This window comes from Haliotis rufescens, unplaced genomic scaffold (assembly GCF_023055435.1).
Source record: "Haliotis rufescens isolate VD_foot unplaced genomic scaffold, xgHalRufe1.0.p SCAF_19, whole genome shotgun sequence".
Taxonomy (NCBI): domain Eukaryota; kingdom Metazoa; phylum Mollusca; class Gastropoda; order Lepetellida; family Haliotidae; genus Haliotis; species Haliotis rufescens.
In genome coordinates, this window is record NW_025963879.1 from 16,752,655 (window position 1) to 16,771,095 (window position 18,441).

The 18,441-nt window shown below is 41.2% G+C and overlaps 1 protein-coding gene across 4 annotated transcripts in view; it reads left to right on the forward strand.

Annotated features, from left to right (window-relative positions):
* The window catches only part of LOC124137578 (hydrocephalus-inducing protein homolog), a 119,506-nt gene that overhangs the window by 18,510 nt on the left and 82,555 nt on the right, over nt 1-18,441 (forward strand). For all 4 annotated transcript variants that reach the window (XM_046503940.2, XM_046503941.2, XM_046503942.2 and 1 more), the window contains exons 11-25: nt 381-773; nt 1,516-1,708; nt 2,852-2,968; nt 5,150-5,302; nt 9,306-9,409; nt 9,634-9,768; nt 10,028-10,172; nt 10,956-11,068; nt 11,427-11,577; nt 12,327-12,464; nt 13,228-13,356; nt 14,191-14,526; nt 15,552-15,659; nt 17,750-17,932; nt 18,067-18,414. In XM_046503940.2, the coding sequence (XP_046359896.2) occupies nt 381-773; nt 1,516-1,708; nt 2,852-2,968; nt 5,150-5,302; nt 9,306-9,409; nt 9,634-9,768; nt 10,028-10,172; nt 10,956-11,068; nt 11,427-11,577; nt 12,327-12,464; nt 13,228-13,356; nt 14,191-14,526; nt 15,552-15,659; nt 17,750-17,932; nt 18,067-18,414 (2,746 nt within the window). The remainder of the gene's footprint in view (nt 1-380; nt 774-1,515; nt 1,709-2,851; nt 2,969-5,149; nt 5,303-9,305; nt 9,410-9,633; nt 9,769-10,027; nt 10,173-10,955; nt 11,069-11,426; nt 11,578-12,326; nt 12,465-13,227; nt 13,357-14,190; nt 14,527-15,551; nt 15,660-17,749; nt 17,933-18,066; nt 18,415-18,441) is intronic.

Here is an 18,441-nt window from a genome sequence, read left to right on the forward strand (position 1 = left end):
GGTTTTTATTTATTTTTTATCCTAAAAAGAGCAGTTTTAACATTCCCAATTTTGAACAAATTAACATGTTTTTCCTAGTTTGCATGCCAAGGGCATTTAGTTCTCATTGCTAGATAAGTCCCTGAATATAGCTGGAATATTGCTGACTTATGTGTACATCAGTATTCACTCACTCACTTATAAATCAATTATTAGATTTTTTAAGTGTTGTGATGAAAATTTTCATAATCTGAATCATAATCATTATGTTTAGTTTATCTGTAAGTAAGATATATATGAAGTATATTATTTAAATACAGAGTGCCACTGTTAGAAATGATAAGGAAAAATACCCATTTTTTTAGATGATTTTGATTTAATTGTTAATGCTTGTTTTTCAGAGGATCTGTGATTGGCCCCACATTCCAGTTCAATGTGCCAAAGTTGAAATTCGGAACAGTGTCATACGGGTTTCTGAACACCCAGTACTGTACACTGATGAACACTTCCCTCGTCCCCATGACCTTTCACCTCCGTGTGCCAGGGGATGGAACGAACGATAGTATATGTAGTACCAGTGACCTTGACCTTAACCGTAGTGAGCTTGGATCAATGGTAGTAAGTTCTCCAAGAGAGTTTGAGATTGTTCCATCAACTGAGACAATTCCTCCTCAGAGTGAGATCAAGGTGACAGTCAACTTTGTGTCCAACACAGTCAAGAAGTATGATGTGTCGCTGGTGGTGGACGTAGACAATGTTGGAGAGGAGATCCTGACTCTACCGTTACAGGCGAAGTGAGTAGCATTGATACACTCACACTCTAACCTTATGCTTATTGGATCGACCCGTGAAGATCCGGGGTAGAATAGGTCTTCAGCAACCCATGCTTGCCGTAAGAGGCAACTATGCTTGTCGTAAGAGGCGACAAACAGGATCGGGGGGTCAGGCTCACTGACTTGGTTGATGCATGTCGTCATATCCCAATTGCATAGATCGATGCTCATGATGTCAATCACTGGATTGTCTGGTCCAGACTCTTATTCACAGACCGCTGTCAAAAAGCTGGAATATTGCTGAGTGTGATGCTAAACAACAAACAAACAACTTAATGGATCAGGTAGTCAGACTCATTGACTTGGTTTATAAGTTAACAGTGTGTCATCGTATCCCTATTGCATTGATCGCTGCTCATAATGTCACCTGCTCAATTATCTGGTCCAGATCGATTATTTACAGGCCATTGTCATATATCAGGAATATTGCTGAGTGATTCTTTAAACTACAAACAAACACTCACAGTAACATCTAAATTCTCTTCAAAGCATCAGATGGTGTTTAGTGGTTTACAACATTCACAAAAGCTCAAAGAAACTCTGTATTTGTAATGAACATTTTATGATATTAATGACATTCAAGTTTGTTGACCATCACAGTCAGATATTTTAGATATAAAAAAATTCACTGACGACAAAGTAATTTATCCATGAACATGTTTGAGGACTAGCTTCTATTTGAAAATCACTTTTTGTTCAACAGATGTGTCGTGCCGTCCATAACAGTACTGAGTCCCATCCTGGACTATGGACGGTGTTTCCTCCGCCACCCCTACGAACATCGCATCAAATTGCACAACGACATGGACCTTCAAGCCAAGTACGAACTGGTACCACAGAAAGACATCATACCACTAGAGGGCGCTCCTATACTATACCACAGCCCCCAGACAAAGGTATTGTGACCAGTTTAGTTGTTTCTTGCCTGATATAGATCAATGTTCTGCTGGATATTTTTGAAATGACTGGATATTTTTATTTTTTTTTAAAAAGGTTTCTTGTTGATTGAGTGGTTTTGAGTTTTTAATCGAAATGATAGCTGAATCTTTTAGGATATCTCAGTGATGTGGGTAGAATTTAAGTGGCAAAGGAACTATGGCCATATACAATGATAAATATTTTTCACTGAAAGAATGTTAATCATCTTGGAAATGTTTGTTTCTCATAGAGCTGGGACGGTTAACTCGATACCTGGGTCGGGTGGGTACTGAGTAGGACCCGGGTATCCACAGAACTACCCAGACCTGTGGTTAGTCACGTGATATATTGTTTAATGACTAAAAAGTATCTAGAACTCTATGGTTACACTACAAGTCACAAATGTTCGCATTCCTTCTGACTTTTCATATCTTTGAATAAAGATATAACTTGAGTCATCTTCAATGTATGCATGACCAGATTGTTTAATACATGTATCTAAATATGTTTTGCCAGTGTTTTGGTAACAAAATGCCCAGTCGGACATTTTGTACCTATCTCTTGAGACCTACAGTGGGTACCCAGGTAGGTTCGGATAATAGGGGGGGGTCACAGACCTAATTTCTCAAATGTAGTGTTTTACAAGCAGTGTCGACCCGTGAAGATTCCGGAGTAGAATAGGTCTTCAGCAACCCATGCTTGCCGTAAAAGGTGACTATGCTTGTTGTAAAAGGCGACTAACGGGATCGGGTGGTCAGGCTCGCTGACTTGGTTGATGCATGTCATCGATCCCAATTGCGTGGATCGATGCTCATGATATTAATCACTGGATTGTCAGGTCCAAACTCGAATTTTTACAGACCGCTGTCATATAGCTGGAACATTTTACAAGCAGTGTCAGTCTACAACTTACAGTGCTACGCTGAAGCTCAGCTTGTTTCAGACATGAAATCTGTATGGTATATGGTATATTTAAGTCTTAAATCTCTAAGTAATGAAACCTTAAAAACAAGTTTGGACAAGTAAACTGAAATATATTTGTTACAAATTGCAGTGTTGGAGATACAAATCCAAATGTGTACATGGTGTAGTGTGTGGTTACACAAGTTCCTCTATCACAGGGCATCATCCCACCCCACTGTGTGATGGAGGTACCGCTGCTGGTGGAGGTGCAGGCCTTGGAGGAGCAGGACATCCCGGTCTACATCCGCATCTTCGGAAGTCAGGAACCTCCACTGGTAATAACAGTCTGCGACTTTAGCCACTGTCTGAAGCCCATGTCTAGTAAAATTTTTATCAGTCTAGTAAGCTCTGCAAATAACAGTAAACATAATAACACTAGATGTTACTGAATATTGATGCTAGGGGCCATAGGGGCTAGTAGTCCCAAAAGTGTTGGTAATACAGTGATCCCCCAATATTGCACTCTTAGATAAAGCGTTACCTCGGTTACTACATGCGGTAACGCATGGCTCCCAAAATTTGTAATGCTCAACTGTCTCTGATAACAAAACAAACATGGGATTATGCATTTTGTATCCATAGAAGAAATATCCTTTATATCTCCATGCTGACTGATGTTTGTACCAGGGGTCCGGAAACCGTCATATGCGCCGGACATGTCCGATTGGGAATCTCAAATGTCCGTTTTAAAATATTGCTTACCGGACATTTTAAAAAGTATTGTCCGGACATTCTTAAATTTTGACCGGACATGATCAACAGTTAGGACTGAGCAGTTTCTGTCTGCAGTTGCAACACAATGAAGATTAACTACATTGACAAGCTTTGTTTGTTTTGATTGCTGTAAATACATCGTACCTACATGATAGTCCAATCGGTCAATCACTGTAATAGGCAATAAACTGAGTTGACACTGATTAATCGAGGATTAATTACTGAGAACATCTTGTTAATTTGAGTGAAAGGTGTTTACAACTGTACATTAATACCTTGCATCATCGATGTACCTCATTATCTTCACAATGCTACGATACGTAACCTCAGACAAGAAGCGAAAGCGTGACGACAGCCAGTCGACCGATGCAGATCAGTCGAGCGGATCTGCCAAACCCTCAAAGTCTGGACGATCATTTTGTAAGTCGTGGCTAACGACTTTCACTTGGTTGACATACAATGAGGATTTGCAGATTTTATTGTTTTCAGTAGCTAGTCGTATATTGAATCTTGATTGACCGCCATTTTGCTTTCTCGGACGATCGATATCCAATTTTTTTATGGTCAATAATTAAGTACAGATGAAAAAAGTATTCAAATAACTATTGCTATCAACGATATTTTAGTATTTGTGATTAAATTATCTGTCTTGTTTTTTAAAAAAAATTTAGTTTAAAAAAAACTTTTCCCGTGAGGTCACGTGATAACCAAATATGGGATAATAGTCTCGATCCAAATGTAACAACGGGTACACTTGAGCAGACTCATGAATATAACTCATGAACATTAATTAGACCGTTCACTACGTTAACAGATCGTTATTATAACAGATACAAACGTATGTTTTCCATATAAATCTAAAATGATATTAGATATTATTTGTTATTAATTGTCCGGTGAATTAAACAATTTAAATTGAAACAATTCATAATTCATCATATTATGAATACGTAAACTTGTAATGTGTGTGAAAAGTCGTACTAAAATAAGCTATTTGAAGGGGGCGTGGCCTAAATGCAAATGTCGGATTGAGATTTTAAATTTTCCGGACCCCTGGTTTGTACCTTGATCATATATATTAATTTTCTGTGACATAACGTTTCCTTTTGTATTGTATCATGGTTCTTGCAAAATATGTTCAGGCCCACAGGATGTATTTTTCAAATTCATAAGTGTACAGTGTTCAGTGTAGGATAATAGCTGAAGTAGTGAGTAGTGAAGATCCGGAGTAGAACAGGTCTTCAGCAACCCATTTTGCCATAAAATTTGACTATGCTTGTTGTAAAAAGCTACAATACCTGTCATAAGAGGCGACTAATAGGATCAGGTGGTCAGGCTTGCTGACTTGGTTGATGCATGTCATTGTATCCCAATTGCGTGGATCTATGCTCATGATGTCAATCACTGGAAAGTCTGGTCCAGACTGGATTATTTACAGACCGCCATCATATATTGCTGAGTGTGGCGTTAAACAACAAATAAACAAACAATAATAGCTGAAGGGTGTTTGGGTAGCCATGTGGTTAAAGTGTTAGTAAATCATGCCATAGTCCCGGGTTCGATTCCCCACATGGGTACAGTGTGTCCCCTGGTGTCCCCTGCCGTGATGTTGCTGGAATGTTGCTAAACGCTGTGTAGAAGTCACTCACTCTCTAATAGCTGAAGGATTGTTCTGGAACTTTGTGTTATCATGTGCATGTATTAGTGTAGCCACTGTGTCACCAGTCTGTGTGTACTTTCAGCCAGTCCATGTGACGTGTATTGGGGAGGGACCAGTGGTCCACACCACCCCTCTAGAGCTGGACTGGAACGTCATCCCTGTACTCACCGATGTACCCAACGTTGTGACACTGGCCAATGAGTCTCTCATCCCAGCCAAGTTCACAGCTCACATGGTAGGTTGCAATTTTGTTGTAAATTTAACATTGATTTCATCCTAACCCATTTCTTCATTTTAGGGGCGGTCGGGTAGCCTAGTGGTTAAAGCGTTCGCTCGTCACGCCAAAGACCCTGGTTCGATTCCTGACATGGGTACAATGTGTGAAGCCCATTTCTGGTGTCCCCCGCCGCGATATTGCTGGAATATTGCTAAAAGCGGCGTAAAACCATACTCACTCACTCATTTCTTAATTTTACCAGACATCTTGACACATTGTTGTGCCATGGGTGGCCCAGAGGACTAAGTTGCTACAACTCTCTGTGCTGAGTTACATCCCTTTTAGCTGCCAGGATCTGCTGGTTGTGGGTTTGAATCACAGATTTGGACATGATTTTTATCAGTGGTCTGTTAACACCATGCTTTTAGGTTTCACCAGAGCGGTCAATGTCTGTGACCAGTGTGCTCTTCTTTCCAGTAAGCTGACACCGTGATGTAACTGCACTATTGTTCATGGACTTCGAAAGTTAATCTTAAACATTAAGCTCTTAAATCTCTTAAACTCACTCTTATCATATAAGCTGAGAAAATGCAAAAATCAACAACACAGCACCTTTCCTTGTGGGGAGCCTGGGATTGAATAGTGCCCCAGTAACCTGTGTATCGGGGCCAGCCTGGTGCCTTGGTTGGTTAGGTGTCATTGTACCCCAATGGCTTGGGTCATTGCTCATGGTATCAATCACTGGATTTTGGTCCAGGTTCTGTTATGTACAGGGTGTGCTTGCCTTAAAGCCCCACCCTGACTATAAATAGCCCGCAAGGTGGCGGTGTTTCAGTTTCGAACAATGACTGACAATGTAAACACAACCGAGTGTCGGGAGACGTTTTTTGAAAACCATAAGGGAACCAGATCACCATTGACCGTCAAACTTCGTATCAACTTGAATGACAAACCATGGATACAACAAATGGCTCCATATCAAGATATAAGTCAATAGATTTTCTGTAGTTTTATCATAAAAAATCTTATCGATCGTGTTTGGCGTCTGCATCAATCACAGTGGGCGGAGCTTGTTTACGGTTGCGCTATAAATAGCAAAGCACATGGTCATGTGTACATGTGACACATTCAATGCATTTGTGGTCAAAGTGAATCGTGTTGCATATTTTTTCGGCAGAACAGCAGCAGAACATCAGTTTCGGTTAATGTAACAGTAACGATATTTAAATACGAAATTGACTACGCGATTCTTTGAGTTCAATCCGAAAATTACAGATATTTGTTTAGTTTTGGTCATTTGCATTCAACAGTTAGATTTGTGCCACACAATAATCAGTTTATATTTATAAAACGTAAATTATTACAGAGATTGTTCAACTAATGTTTAGGAAGGGTCCTAATTTGAAGCACCAGAAGTTGCGCCAATATTTCTCAGCTTGACTACAATAGATGAATATGTCACGTGTATCAACATAACAATGCACATAAGCAACTGGTAAATAAGTAACGAAATATACTTGATGTTTTGACCTAGGCCTACTGAAGGCGTATCCAGATAATATTGTACTTACGATAAACGAAAACTCCAATACACATATTCCAAGACAACTTTAATTATGAATTTCCTTTTCTTTCACAGAATTTTCACACACAAAACTGAGTTTGATCATTAGATCCACACTTGTCCCATGTATTTTTTGTTCGGGGTATTTGGATACACTTCGCGCACAAGTTTTAAAATATAATCTGGGATCCCTTTCCCGTTTTGTCCACACCAATCCTTCATCTGCTGCAACGTTTATTTCCGTTTCTTCAAGTCCAAGTATCTACGATCTCTCCAAACACTCCGTTTATTTAGCTCAGTCCAGAAGCAATGTGTTCGAATCGACGAATTTCTGCAACATGGTGGCCGCACCATTCCCTAACTGCGATTGCCTGTGCCGTGTCACGCATGGTTGACAAAAGAAATGTGAACATACATATTCGGCTTCATCTGGTTCCACAATGAAATCTAGCTGTGACACTGATTCACTAATCCCAAGAATCGGCACTGAATTTATCAAAGTTTCTGTTGCACTTGCAAGGGCGGGAAGAGAGGCGCCATCTTGTCGATTCGAGTTGTGAATCGGAATGATGTCATCTTGAATTGGAACTTTCTCCACGATAAAGTCACCAATGTCATAATCGAAATTACCTAAGGCTCCCTGATTATCTCGAACAATTCTTCGTCAAATTAGGCTTCACATGAAAATGTTTTGTTGCTCATATTGAAAACAAGCGAAATTGCAAAGTTCTTGACAGTTGTAAGCAGCAACTCGATGCGCTCATGGGGCTTAGTTGCTAGGAGATCGCGTGGTCAGAAAGGCGAAAATAAAAAGTTTTAGAAAGTAATAAAAGAAATGCCCAGTGCAATCCAAAAGTACCATGTACAGGATATTTTAAAAAAATAATATTCACGAAAACAAATCTTTTCTAAAAATGCAAAATAATTTATTAATTTATCCCAAGGTCGTAACCCTGATCACGTGGTGGGTATTAGGAAGGAATCTTTGCGATGACGCCGTGAATGAGGCCGTGTGTATTACATTGTTGAAATCAGCTGCCCAGGAATGTTGAGGCACTGACATTATGACAGATGTTCGTCATGGATGGAGAGAAAAATGTATCTGAGAGAAACATTGTTGCTTTGAGCTTCGAGACAAAACATGTGTTAATGCCGAAGTAGCCAGCGACCTGAATGTAAGCTTGATGAAAGTAATGTTGAAACCCATTTTCACGCACATGACAGAATTAATGTGAACAAATATTATGTTTCTTCATTTACACTGCTCATATGCATCACGACAAACGTATTTCGTTCTAGTCCAGAGATCTAGAACTATAATTTGTGTGTTGGATAAATCGTGGACATTCCACGGTATCATTTTATGAAGATGTGAAGACGACATGGCAGGTAGGTTTTGAAACCAAAGACGTACGCGTTTGTTGAAAAGTCTTGGAATCGTTTGGTAGATATTTATATTACAATTAAAACTTACGTCCTTGTTGTCAAATGACCCACGTGGGTGGGTGTTTACATGACGTCACCCGTTTACGCATTAACCAATGAAATGTATGTGTTATCATGACGTCATATTGACCTGTCAAATCACTTGTATAAGCTCCGCCCACTAGAGTGCGGTAGTTACTACCGCAGATGGGGCTTTAAGAGGCAACTAACAGGATCAGGTGGTCAAGCTCGCTGACTTGGTTGATGCATGTCATTGTATTCCAATTGTGTGAATCGATGCTCATGATGTCAATCACTGGATTGTCTGGTCCAGACTCGATTATTTACAGACCGCCATCATATAGGTAGAATATAGGTGTGGCGTTAAAAAACAAACAAACAAACAAACAAACAAAACAATGTGGCATCAAGCAACAAACAAATAAACAAACACCTCTCCTTGTAGGGAGCCTGGGATTGAATAGTGCCCCAGTAACCTATGGATCCGGTCCAGCCTGGTGCCTTGGTTGGTTAGGTGTCATTGTACCCCAATGGCTTGGGTCATTGCTCATGGTATCAATCACTGGATTGTGGTCCAGGTTCTGTTATATACAGGCTGTTGTTGTATAGGTGTCAGTATAGGTCCTCATCAACCAATGCTTGCCGTAAGAGGCGACTATGCTTGTCGTAAGAGGCGACTATGCTTGCCGTAAGAGGCGACTATGCTTGCCGTAAGAGGTGACTATGCTTGTCGTAAGAGGCAACTAACAGGATCAGGTGGTCAGGCTTGCTGACTTGGTTGATGCATGTCATTGCATTCCAATTGTGAATTGATGCTCATGATCTCAATCAGTGGATTGTCTGGTCCAGACTAGATTATTTACAGACCTCCATCATTAAGGTGGAACATTGCAGAGTGTGCTTTAAACAACAAACAAACACCTCTCCATACTCCATACATAGTCATCTTCAAAAGAATATTTCCATATCTGTTGTCAGGAATGATTGTTAATTGATCTGTTTGTTTGTTAGATGCGACCTAACACTGTGTTCCGAGTGTCGCCATCAGAGGGAGAGATTGCCCCCGAGGAGATCATACAGTTGACGGTCACAGCCCATCTAGATGACTGCGTCAGGTGAGTGATCTATGTTACCACTAATATCATGAAAGAAAGAGAGAGAGATTCTCACTGTTCATGCACTATGTTTTGTGATTGCAAATGTGTATGATGGTGAACCGGTATGTGCGAGTTTAAAGTATAAAGGTTGATGAAAATGTGTCATTTTTCCATTTTGACTTTAGAATCAATGTTGAAATAACTCAGGAAGGCTCATTTGTGACAGTGTTTGTTTTATTCAGATTCCAAGACAAATTACAGATCAACTTCTTGGAAAGTCAAGCTAGACTCATCCCACTGACAGCATACGGTCAGGGTACGACCATCGTGTCCGACCCACCACTCACATCTGTCCTCAACCTCGGACCCAACTTCAGGTTGGTGGATTCCATCCAATTCGAATTACTGTAATTTCTTGAGATACTATAACCTATGGTATCTGTGCTCATTAACACCTGACTTGGGAAGTATTATCTCTCACATCTTCATGAGGCAAGGGCGTTAATTGACTTTAAAAGTCAAGTTCCCACCCTTGCCGAACTAGGCTGGAATTCAGGAGTCTATGCATAGTCCAATCAAAAACGCGTTAAGTGTAAAGTGTTGGATTTTATGGTATGTTTTTTTATTTGCCCTTAGTAATCGGCCATTGAACAAGACATTCAAGCTGACCAATTGTGGTCGCCGCCACCAGCAGCTTGTATGGAGCACTGACGGATTTGGACCCATCGGCAAGGCCAAGAAAGAACTAGCTGCCTACAACCCTCTTGATATGAAGAATAGGGTAGGCCCGTGATGACAGTTTGGATTAGGTTTATTATAATTTGCAGATTTAGCCAAAACTAGTCCAAAACCTGAGTGTTGTAATATTCTCTCCAGAGATCACAGCTAAAAATTGTTCATATGTTATCACTAAAATGTACTGAAAATGATGACAAGTTATGGTTAGTCAATTCAAATGTATTTTGCACAGACTGTGTTGTAGAAATGGCTGCTCAGTGGTTAGAGTATTTGTTCAATTCTCGACTTGGACACAATTTGAGCTCCAGTTTTCATGTCCCATATTGAGTTCCCATTAGAACTCAATACATGTATGCTGTGGAACCTGTACATTGAGACTGAAATGTACAAGTGACTTTACCCTGGAAACACTTGCTGGCCAAAGATCATGTTTGTTATTGTTTATTCTCTTATGAACCGCGCCCGTGGTCTTGTGGTAGAGTGTCCGCCCGGAGAGCGGGAGGTCCTGGGTTCGATCCATCATATCAAAAGACGTTAAAAGATGGTACTTGTTGTTACCCTGTCTGGCACTTGGCATTAAGGGCTTAGACAAGGACTGGTTGGCTCGGAGTCAGTATTGTGTGTCTGAGTGGGGTATTCATGTTAAACTGTGGCATGGTATCTCAGTAAGCTAGCACTATTATTCGGCATCAGCCGGACTAGTACAAGCAGCCACACACGTGCATGCATGCACATTGCTATATAAGTACAATAATCTTGGATGCGACATTAAACCCCATTTCACCTCACCTCACCTCACCTTATTCTCTTATGTTTGACTTGGCAGAACAAGCCCCCTCCAACAGTGCCAGCAATGCCCATCTTCAAACTCAACCCCAACAGGATGGATCTACCTGCTGGGGAGACGGTCGAGATGCATATGGAGGGATTTGTCGACAAGTTAGTTGGCTTAGATAGTCTTTAAGTTTGACATATCTCCTTATTTCTAATTCTTGTTTTGGTCTGAAGAAAAGGTCAGTGGAAGTAGCACATACAAAATTGACACTGCAGCAGTTTTGGCTATTATTAAAAAGATGGATGTCATTGATTGGGAAGTCTATAGATTTGTGCTGTTACAAGGTGTTATGAAGACAGAACTCATTATCAATAGAAAATACCTTAGAGTAATACAAGAAAGTTTCAGATTCAGGATAGTTTGGGATAAAAGTTAGAATTTTTAAGCAATGTTGTTTATCGTTTCTCATGAAATTCTTGCAGAATATGACCGTAATTTTTATAATGTTTTCAATCTCCGCAGACCCCAGTTTGTGAGTGAGCGTCTGTTGTGTCACGCAATCATCGGGCGACAGGGAGGCAAAGAGCTGGTGATGAGGGTTGACGTGTCCACTGATTTTATCAGTCCACTTCTAGACTTCTCCACCAAGAGTGTGTTCTTCAGGGTGGACAAGGTAGGTGACTCTACGTACCCCTGACCATGTGCCACTGTCCAGGAAGGAACTTTCACCATTGCACAGTTCACTACACAGAAGTTACCATTGCTCCATAACCCCTGTATGGCGTTGTTAACACATAAGAGGATAAACTGTTTTTGTGCTAATATCACATTCAAGATACTATTCAAAATACTTCTACCCTACGGTATACTTAGCCTTTCCCCGATGGGGGACACAGGTGGCCCAGTCGTCTAAGGTGCAGAGATTCGCTATGCAGGGTTGAATCCCTTGGGCACTCCAGAAACCTATGATTGTGGGTTCGAATCCTGTTTTGCCCCGATTATGTTTCTAGGTTTGTCAGCACCATACCCGTGCTCGTGGGTTTCACTGAAGTGGTTAAAGTTAAAGTCCTAATGGGATGTCCTCAGATCTTTGTTTAGCGGTAGCGAGAACTGAGATCTGATTTTAATGAGATTGGGGATCGGGAGGTCAGGCAGTCAGGCTCTCTGACTTGGTTGGTGCATGTCATTGTATCTCAACTGGGAAGCTCATGATGCCACTTACTTGCTTGTCTGGTCGAGACTTGATTATTTACAGACTGTGTTATATACCTGGAATACTGATGATTCCGGCATTAAATAACAAACACTACTCTGAATGCAATCTTCATCAAGTAAACCTAATGTAGTAAGATATGTTTCTCAATTGTAACCAGAAAGTTGATTTTGCTGGTGTGATTCACTTGGCTCCATCTGCCATTGCAGCAATCTGGTGAGGACATGCACATGGAGACCAAGCAGCTGGCCATGAATAATGTGTCCAGTCTGCCACTGACCACAGAGCTCACGCTGGAGTATCCCTTCAGACTGGTCCAGGAAGATGGCTTGGAGGTCACCGAGATGGTCAGTAGTCATGTCAATGTTAGATGTTTTACACATTAACTCGGTGTCAGTCTTCAGTGATCTTGGACACAGTCAGATGTAAACAGCGCTGCTCAATTCAAGAAACAGAAATTCTTTCTTTCTTTAATTCATACTAATTTCAACATAAATTGCAGGGTCTGATTTAACTGCTGGACTTAGGAATCCAATGAAGAATAAGTCAATGACCCAAGGGCACCAGTCGTTACACTTCATTCCTCCATATTTATAAACAATAAACAGTAACTTTGTTTCCCCTGAAACATTGAATACATGTCTGTGTGATATGCTTATTTATTACCTACAAGGGCAAACGTATCGGGCTTGATAAAAATATATGTTCTCTTGGGTCATTTAAAGTCACAAGACAACAGTGTATTGTTTCCGTCTTCTGGAAGGCATTATTGACGTCATTCGAATCTTATTGTGACATGAGGTTGGAAGGACGTCACACGAGAAACGTCATAGGTGAAGACTGTTGATGTCCTTTGACAAATTGTGGTTCCGCTGCTTTTGCGACTTGCTGTCCTTATAGATAAGCACTAAACTTTTTCTCTGTATGTTGACATCTTTTGTAAATAGAACATTATATTGGTGTTCATGTCATACTATGCTTACGACACTCATGCCTTAATCCCGGTATTTACCTTGCTTCCGCTCGGGAAATACCGGAATTTAGACACTCGTGTCGTAAACTTAGTATGACGTGAACACTCTTAGAAAACATCCTCTATATCATTTTCAGGAGGTACACCTTGGAGTTGGTGAACCTTACAATTTAAAGATTCGTTTTGATCCGGCCTACAAGGATGACCTTCACATTCGCACTATCGATGAGGTTCTCCACATCACCTACAAGGAACATCCACATGTTGTGAGTACACAGGCAATGATTGTAGCATTTCATTTTCAGACAATAGTACTGTTTTCTTCGATAATATTGAGAAAATAATATAAAAAATACTATAATAATACATTTATTTGTATAGGCAGCATACACACTACTGTAAACTCTGTGCGTGTTTGATGTTGATAATGTTGGAGTGAGTAAGTGAGTTAAGATTTAATATCACATGGGCAATATTTCGGCCATATTGTGACGAGATAATATTAGGAAGGACAGAGGAAATCTGTGTGTGGAGTGTGTGAGTATGGTTTTACGCCGCTTTTAGCAGTATTCCACCAATATCACTGCCGGGGACACCAGAAATGGGCTTCACACATTGTACCCATGTCGGGAATGAAAACAGGATCTTTGACGTGACAAAAATCAGTTACGAAATGAGTTGTAGGAAAGAAGTGAAGTTGGTCAGATTTTGTGAAGATTTAATATCGTGAGGCCATCATTCCATCAGATGGCTGCTTCATATTGAGAGGGATTTGTGTCCCTTGGTCAGGCCAGAAACCTCTGATTGTGGGTTCGAATCCCGGTTGGCCCTGGTCATGTTTCTAGGTTTGTCAGCACCATACCCGTGCTCGTGGGTTTCACCGAAGTGGTAAACGTCTGAGACCTGCATCACTTCAGGCTTTCCTCACACATTAAGCTGACAAGACGCGATAAAACTGTAATACTGTTAAAAGCGGCATTAAACCCAACACACTCACTCACTCATATTGAGAGGATCTCATTCCAACTGGAGGATTGTCTTTGTATACATAAGTATAAGCAGATATAATACAGATGATCATATAGAACATTACGTCACAGGATTACATTGCCCTGCGTGGAGAGGTGTACTTCCCCAATTTGGAGTTTGAGAAGACAGTGGTCGACTTCGGCTGCATCCTCAACGACACAGAGGTGACCCGCTATGTGAACATCACCAACAACAGTCCAATGGAGGTGAAGTACCGCTGGTCATTCCTTATTGGCAATGAGCCATGTGCGGTCATCAACCGTCCACCCAAACCCACGAATGACATCATTATGGAGGAGAACATGATGGATGTTGCTGATGGAGAGGAAGAGGTGGAGGGAGAGGAGAGAGTACATGTGGTCATTGATGAAGGAGAAGCAAGGTCAGACGAGGAAGGACAACAAGAGGTGAGATGTTTTTCATCCTTGTATATTGATGTGCATGATCCATTGTTTGTAGGATTGATCGTAGACATACCAGTAGTTGTTTATTACCCCCTTAAACCTTCATAAGCCCTTGTATTTTTTTGGTTGGTTTATGAGACCTACCCCAAAAAATAAATTGTGAACTCTGACTTTTGACTAAACAATTTTACAATTAGGTAAAATGTACAAATCTCACAAGACTTTATCACCACTGTTCGTAAGAAATGGTGAATAATGCATATAAAAAAGCTTTATTCTAATAAAAATTCCAATCAATTATGTTTCAGTATCTTGCCATGTTAAAACTTGTCCTTTTTTCCATTCATTAGTAGCAGTACTAATCTGAAAGTTGATTTAAATAAAAATCACCCACAATGTACATTAAATTTTAGGCCAAAACTTTGTGAACCAATTAATAAAAAAATACAAGGCCTAATTAGTGATGAAGTGTTAAAAATTATGACTGAAATTCAACGGGTCTTTGTCGTAAACACATTTAAGAAATTAGGGGCTCCCTCGATTTGAATACTATAAGGAGCTCAGGACACCCTATAAATTATGGAGCTCAAGGTTCCCAGGACACCCTATAATTTATGAAGTTCAAGGTTCCCAGGACACCCTATAATTTATGGAGCTCAAGGTTCCCAGGACACCCTATAATTTATGAAGTTCAAGGTTCCCAGGACACCCTATAATTTATGGAGCTCAAGGTTCCCAGGACACCCTATAATTTATGGAGTTCAAGGTTCCCAGGACACCCTATAATTTATGGAGTTCAAGGTTCCCAGGACACCCTATAATTTATGGAGCTCAAGGTTCCCAGGACACCCTATAATTTATGGAGCTCAAGGTTCCCAGGACACCCTAAAACTTTGAATACTGGTGATGGCAACAACTTGTTTGTTTGAAGAATAAGCATGTGTAGTATGACATTAGTGAAGAGCTTTTGTTCACCACTGCAACTCCCATCCTTGTGTCAGTATTGCACCTGTAACTTGTGTTGTTAGACTGACCAGGAGCTGATCAAGGACAAACAGGGGGGTGAGCCCCGGGACAACCGGGAGGACGAGGAGGACCGACCCGCCTCTCCCATGTCGGAGGAGGAGCTGGAGAAGGTTGGTGGTGTTCTCACTGTATAGGGGCTGTATGTTGTTGTGTGTCAGGGGAGTACAGAGCTACAGATAAGCTGCGTATGTGCGTAAAATACCCCCCAAAACTATTCTAAACCCAATTACCCGGGGTACTTTCAATTAACTTGCGTACAGAAGTGCATGCATTAAATTAACAACTCAATTGTTTGAAAACAGCATGCGTAAATACCCAATCAAGCTTTTTCAGCATGCGTACACAATTACGAGCTAATTTACTTTCCGAGTCAAGCCTATACTTAGAACCATTATAAACATCGAAAACATTATTTCATTTTGTTTCAAATCTCAAAATGCTTACTGATTTTGGGAAAAACCCAATAGAGTGATGAATAGTTGAGTGAAAAAATATTGGTTACCCAATGAAAAATTAACATAGAAACAATTAAAATAGAAACCTTCCAGTAAAAACTGAATTGCTCAAAAGGTTATCTGGAGCTCTGGGAGTAGCACTCGCACCTGAGGTGACGTCATGGTATTGTATTACTGGTTGGTCAGGTACTATATGTTTAGCTGGCTGCATGCTTTGTGTTGTCTCTCCTGTACCTGTCTTAGTCTGGACATCTGGTCAAGTTACACAGCCCTAGAACATATACACTACAGATAATGTTGCCCAGTAGCGTTAGTGTCATGTTTAAAGAAGTACAGGAATTTGGTGTCTTTTATAGGCATTTAGAAGTTGGAAGAACACGAATCCATTTTCATGGATAACATCTTCTTTAGTCTTTATAACAGCATTTAAGAGGTACTACTTGTCCCTTTATCAGGTGAATACTGAGTACCATATTTTATTGAGTATAGTGCACACCCAAGTATAATGCACACCTCCCTCTACCGGATTCAGTATTTTAAAAAAAAAATCTTACAGAATTGCTGTGTTTACACAAGGTTGGGCCGAGTCAAAATTTACTACCCGGGTACCCAGCCCTCTATTACCCGACCCTATAGCTACAAACTGTCTGATTGGGTAAAATTTGACTGTAGCCCTGGCAAAATGTATTTAGATACACGTGTAAAACGAACTGGTCATGCATATACTGAAGTTGACTGCATGAAGTTTTATCTTTTTTCAAACATATAAAAGTCAGAAGGAATGCATGCATATTTAGAAAGAAATGGGAACTTTAGTGACTTGCAGTATGACTATTGAGTTTCAGATAAGTTTTGTCATTAAACAATGTATCCCATGACTAACCATTGGTCCGGGTAGTCCTGTGGGTACCCGAGTCCTACTCAGTACCCACCCGACCAGAGTACTGCGTTACCCGTCCCAGCCCTAGTATTCCACTGTAGTCCTGTGGGTACCCGAGTCCTGGCAAGTACCCACCCGAGGATAGTACCCGAGTTACCCGTCCCAGCCCTAGTATTCCACTGTAGTCCTGTGGGTACCCGAGTCCTGCCAAGTACCCACCCGACCAGAGTACCTGAGTTACCCGTCCCAGCCCTAGTATTCCACTGTAGTCCTGTGGGTACCCGAGTCCTGCCAAGTACCCACCCGACCAGAGTACCTGAGTTACCCGTCCCAGCCCTAGTATTCCACTGTAGTCCTGAGGGTACCCGAGTCCTGGCAAGTACCCACCCGAGGATAGTACCCGAGTTACCCGTCCCAGCCCTAGTATTCCACTGTAGTCCTGAGGGTACCCGAGTCCTGGCAAGTACCCACCCGACCAGAGTACCTGAGTTACCCGTCCCAGCCCTAGTTAATGTACAGGAATGTGATATGATTCTGTGATAGCAGATAGATATCTATTCCAATTAAGCTGCTGATGCTGGCCAACCTGTATATGATGATGATGTGATTTAACCAGCTGAATGGCTTTGTACACCATGAGACTGAAGGTTAATGGCTGTACACGAACTTTCTCGCTGACTTGGTTGATACATGTCTTCTTTACCCCCATGGCAAAGGTCGATGCTCATGATGTCAATCACTGGATTGTCTGGTCTAGGCTTGATTATTTACAGACTGCAGCCATATAGCTGGAATTTTGCTGACTGCAGTGTTAAACAACAAACAACAAATAATGAAATAATGAGTAATGACGTTGTATTTTCAGGGTCAGCTGGAGCAGGAGGCTGCCCCAGAGGGAGGGGTGAAGAAGGATGACATGGAACGTCTTGACCTCCACAGTCGCCTCTCACTTCGCCCAGAGGAGGAAGATGCCCTCAAGTCTAATCGGGTCCTCACTGCTCTACTGGAGCGGGACCAGGAGGCTGCCACGCCCATCGGAGTGGAGGAGGTGAGGACAGGGATGCTCTCCTTTAAATCAGCACTTTGTTGATAATTGATCACAGTGGATATCTGCTGTATGATGTTCATCTAAAAAGAAAACTATTAATGTTCTTTTTCTGATAATGATGATGACTGTTGCAGGTATTTGATATTTTGCCCTTGTACGGAACTCTTCAACCTGGAGACACAGAACAGATAACCTTGACCTTTTATGGCCATGCTGATATCTGGGGTCAGGTGAAGGCCATCTGTGACATTGAAGGTGGCCCAACATATGAGCTGACATTGAAGGGAGAAGCATCCTTGGTTGAGTACACGTTCAATTGCCGAGACATTGACTATGGCAAACAGATGTATGACCAGGTGGCATCTGCCGAAATAACTCTTATAAACACAGGCAAAGTAGGATTTGAGTTCAGCTCTATCGGCATGGATCCCACACTGGCAAAGAGACCCTACCCAGGAATACCGATCATGGTCCCACATTCAGTAAGTATGCAGAACTTATTGCACAGG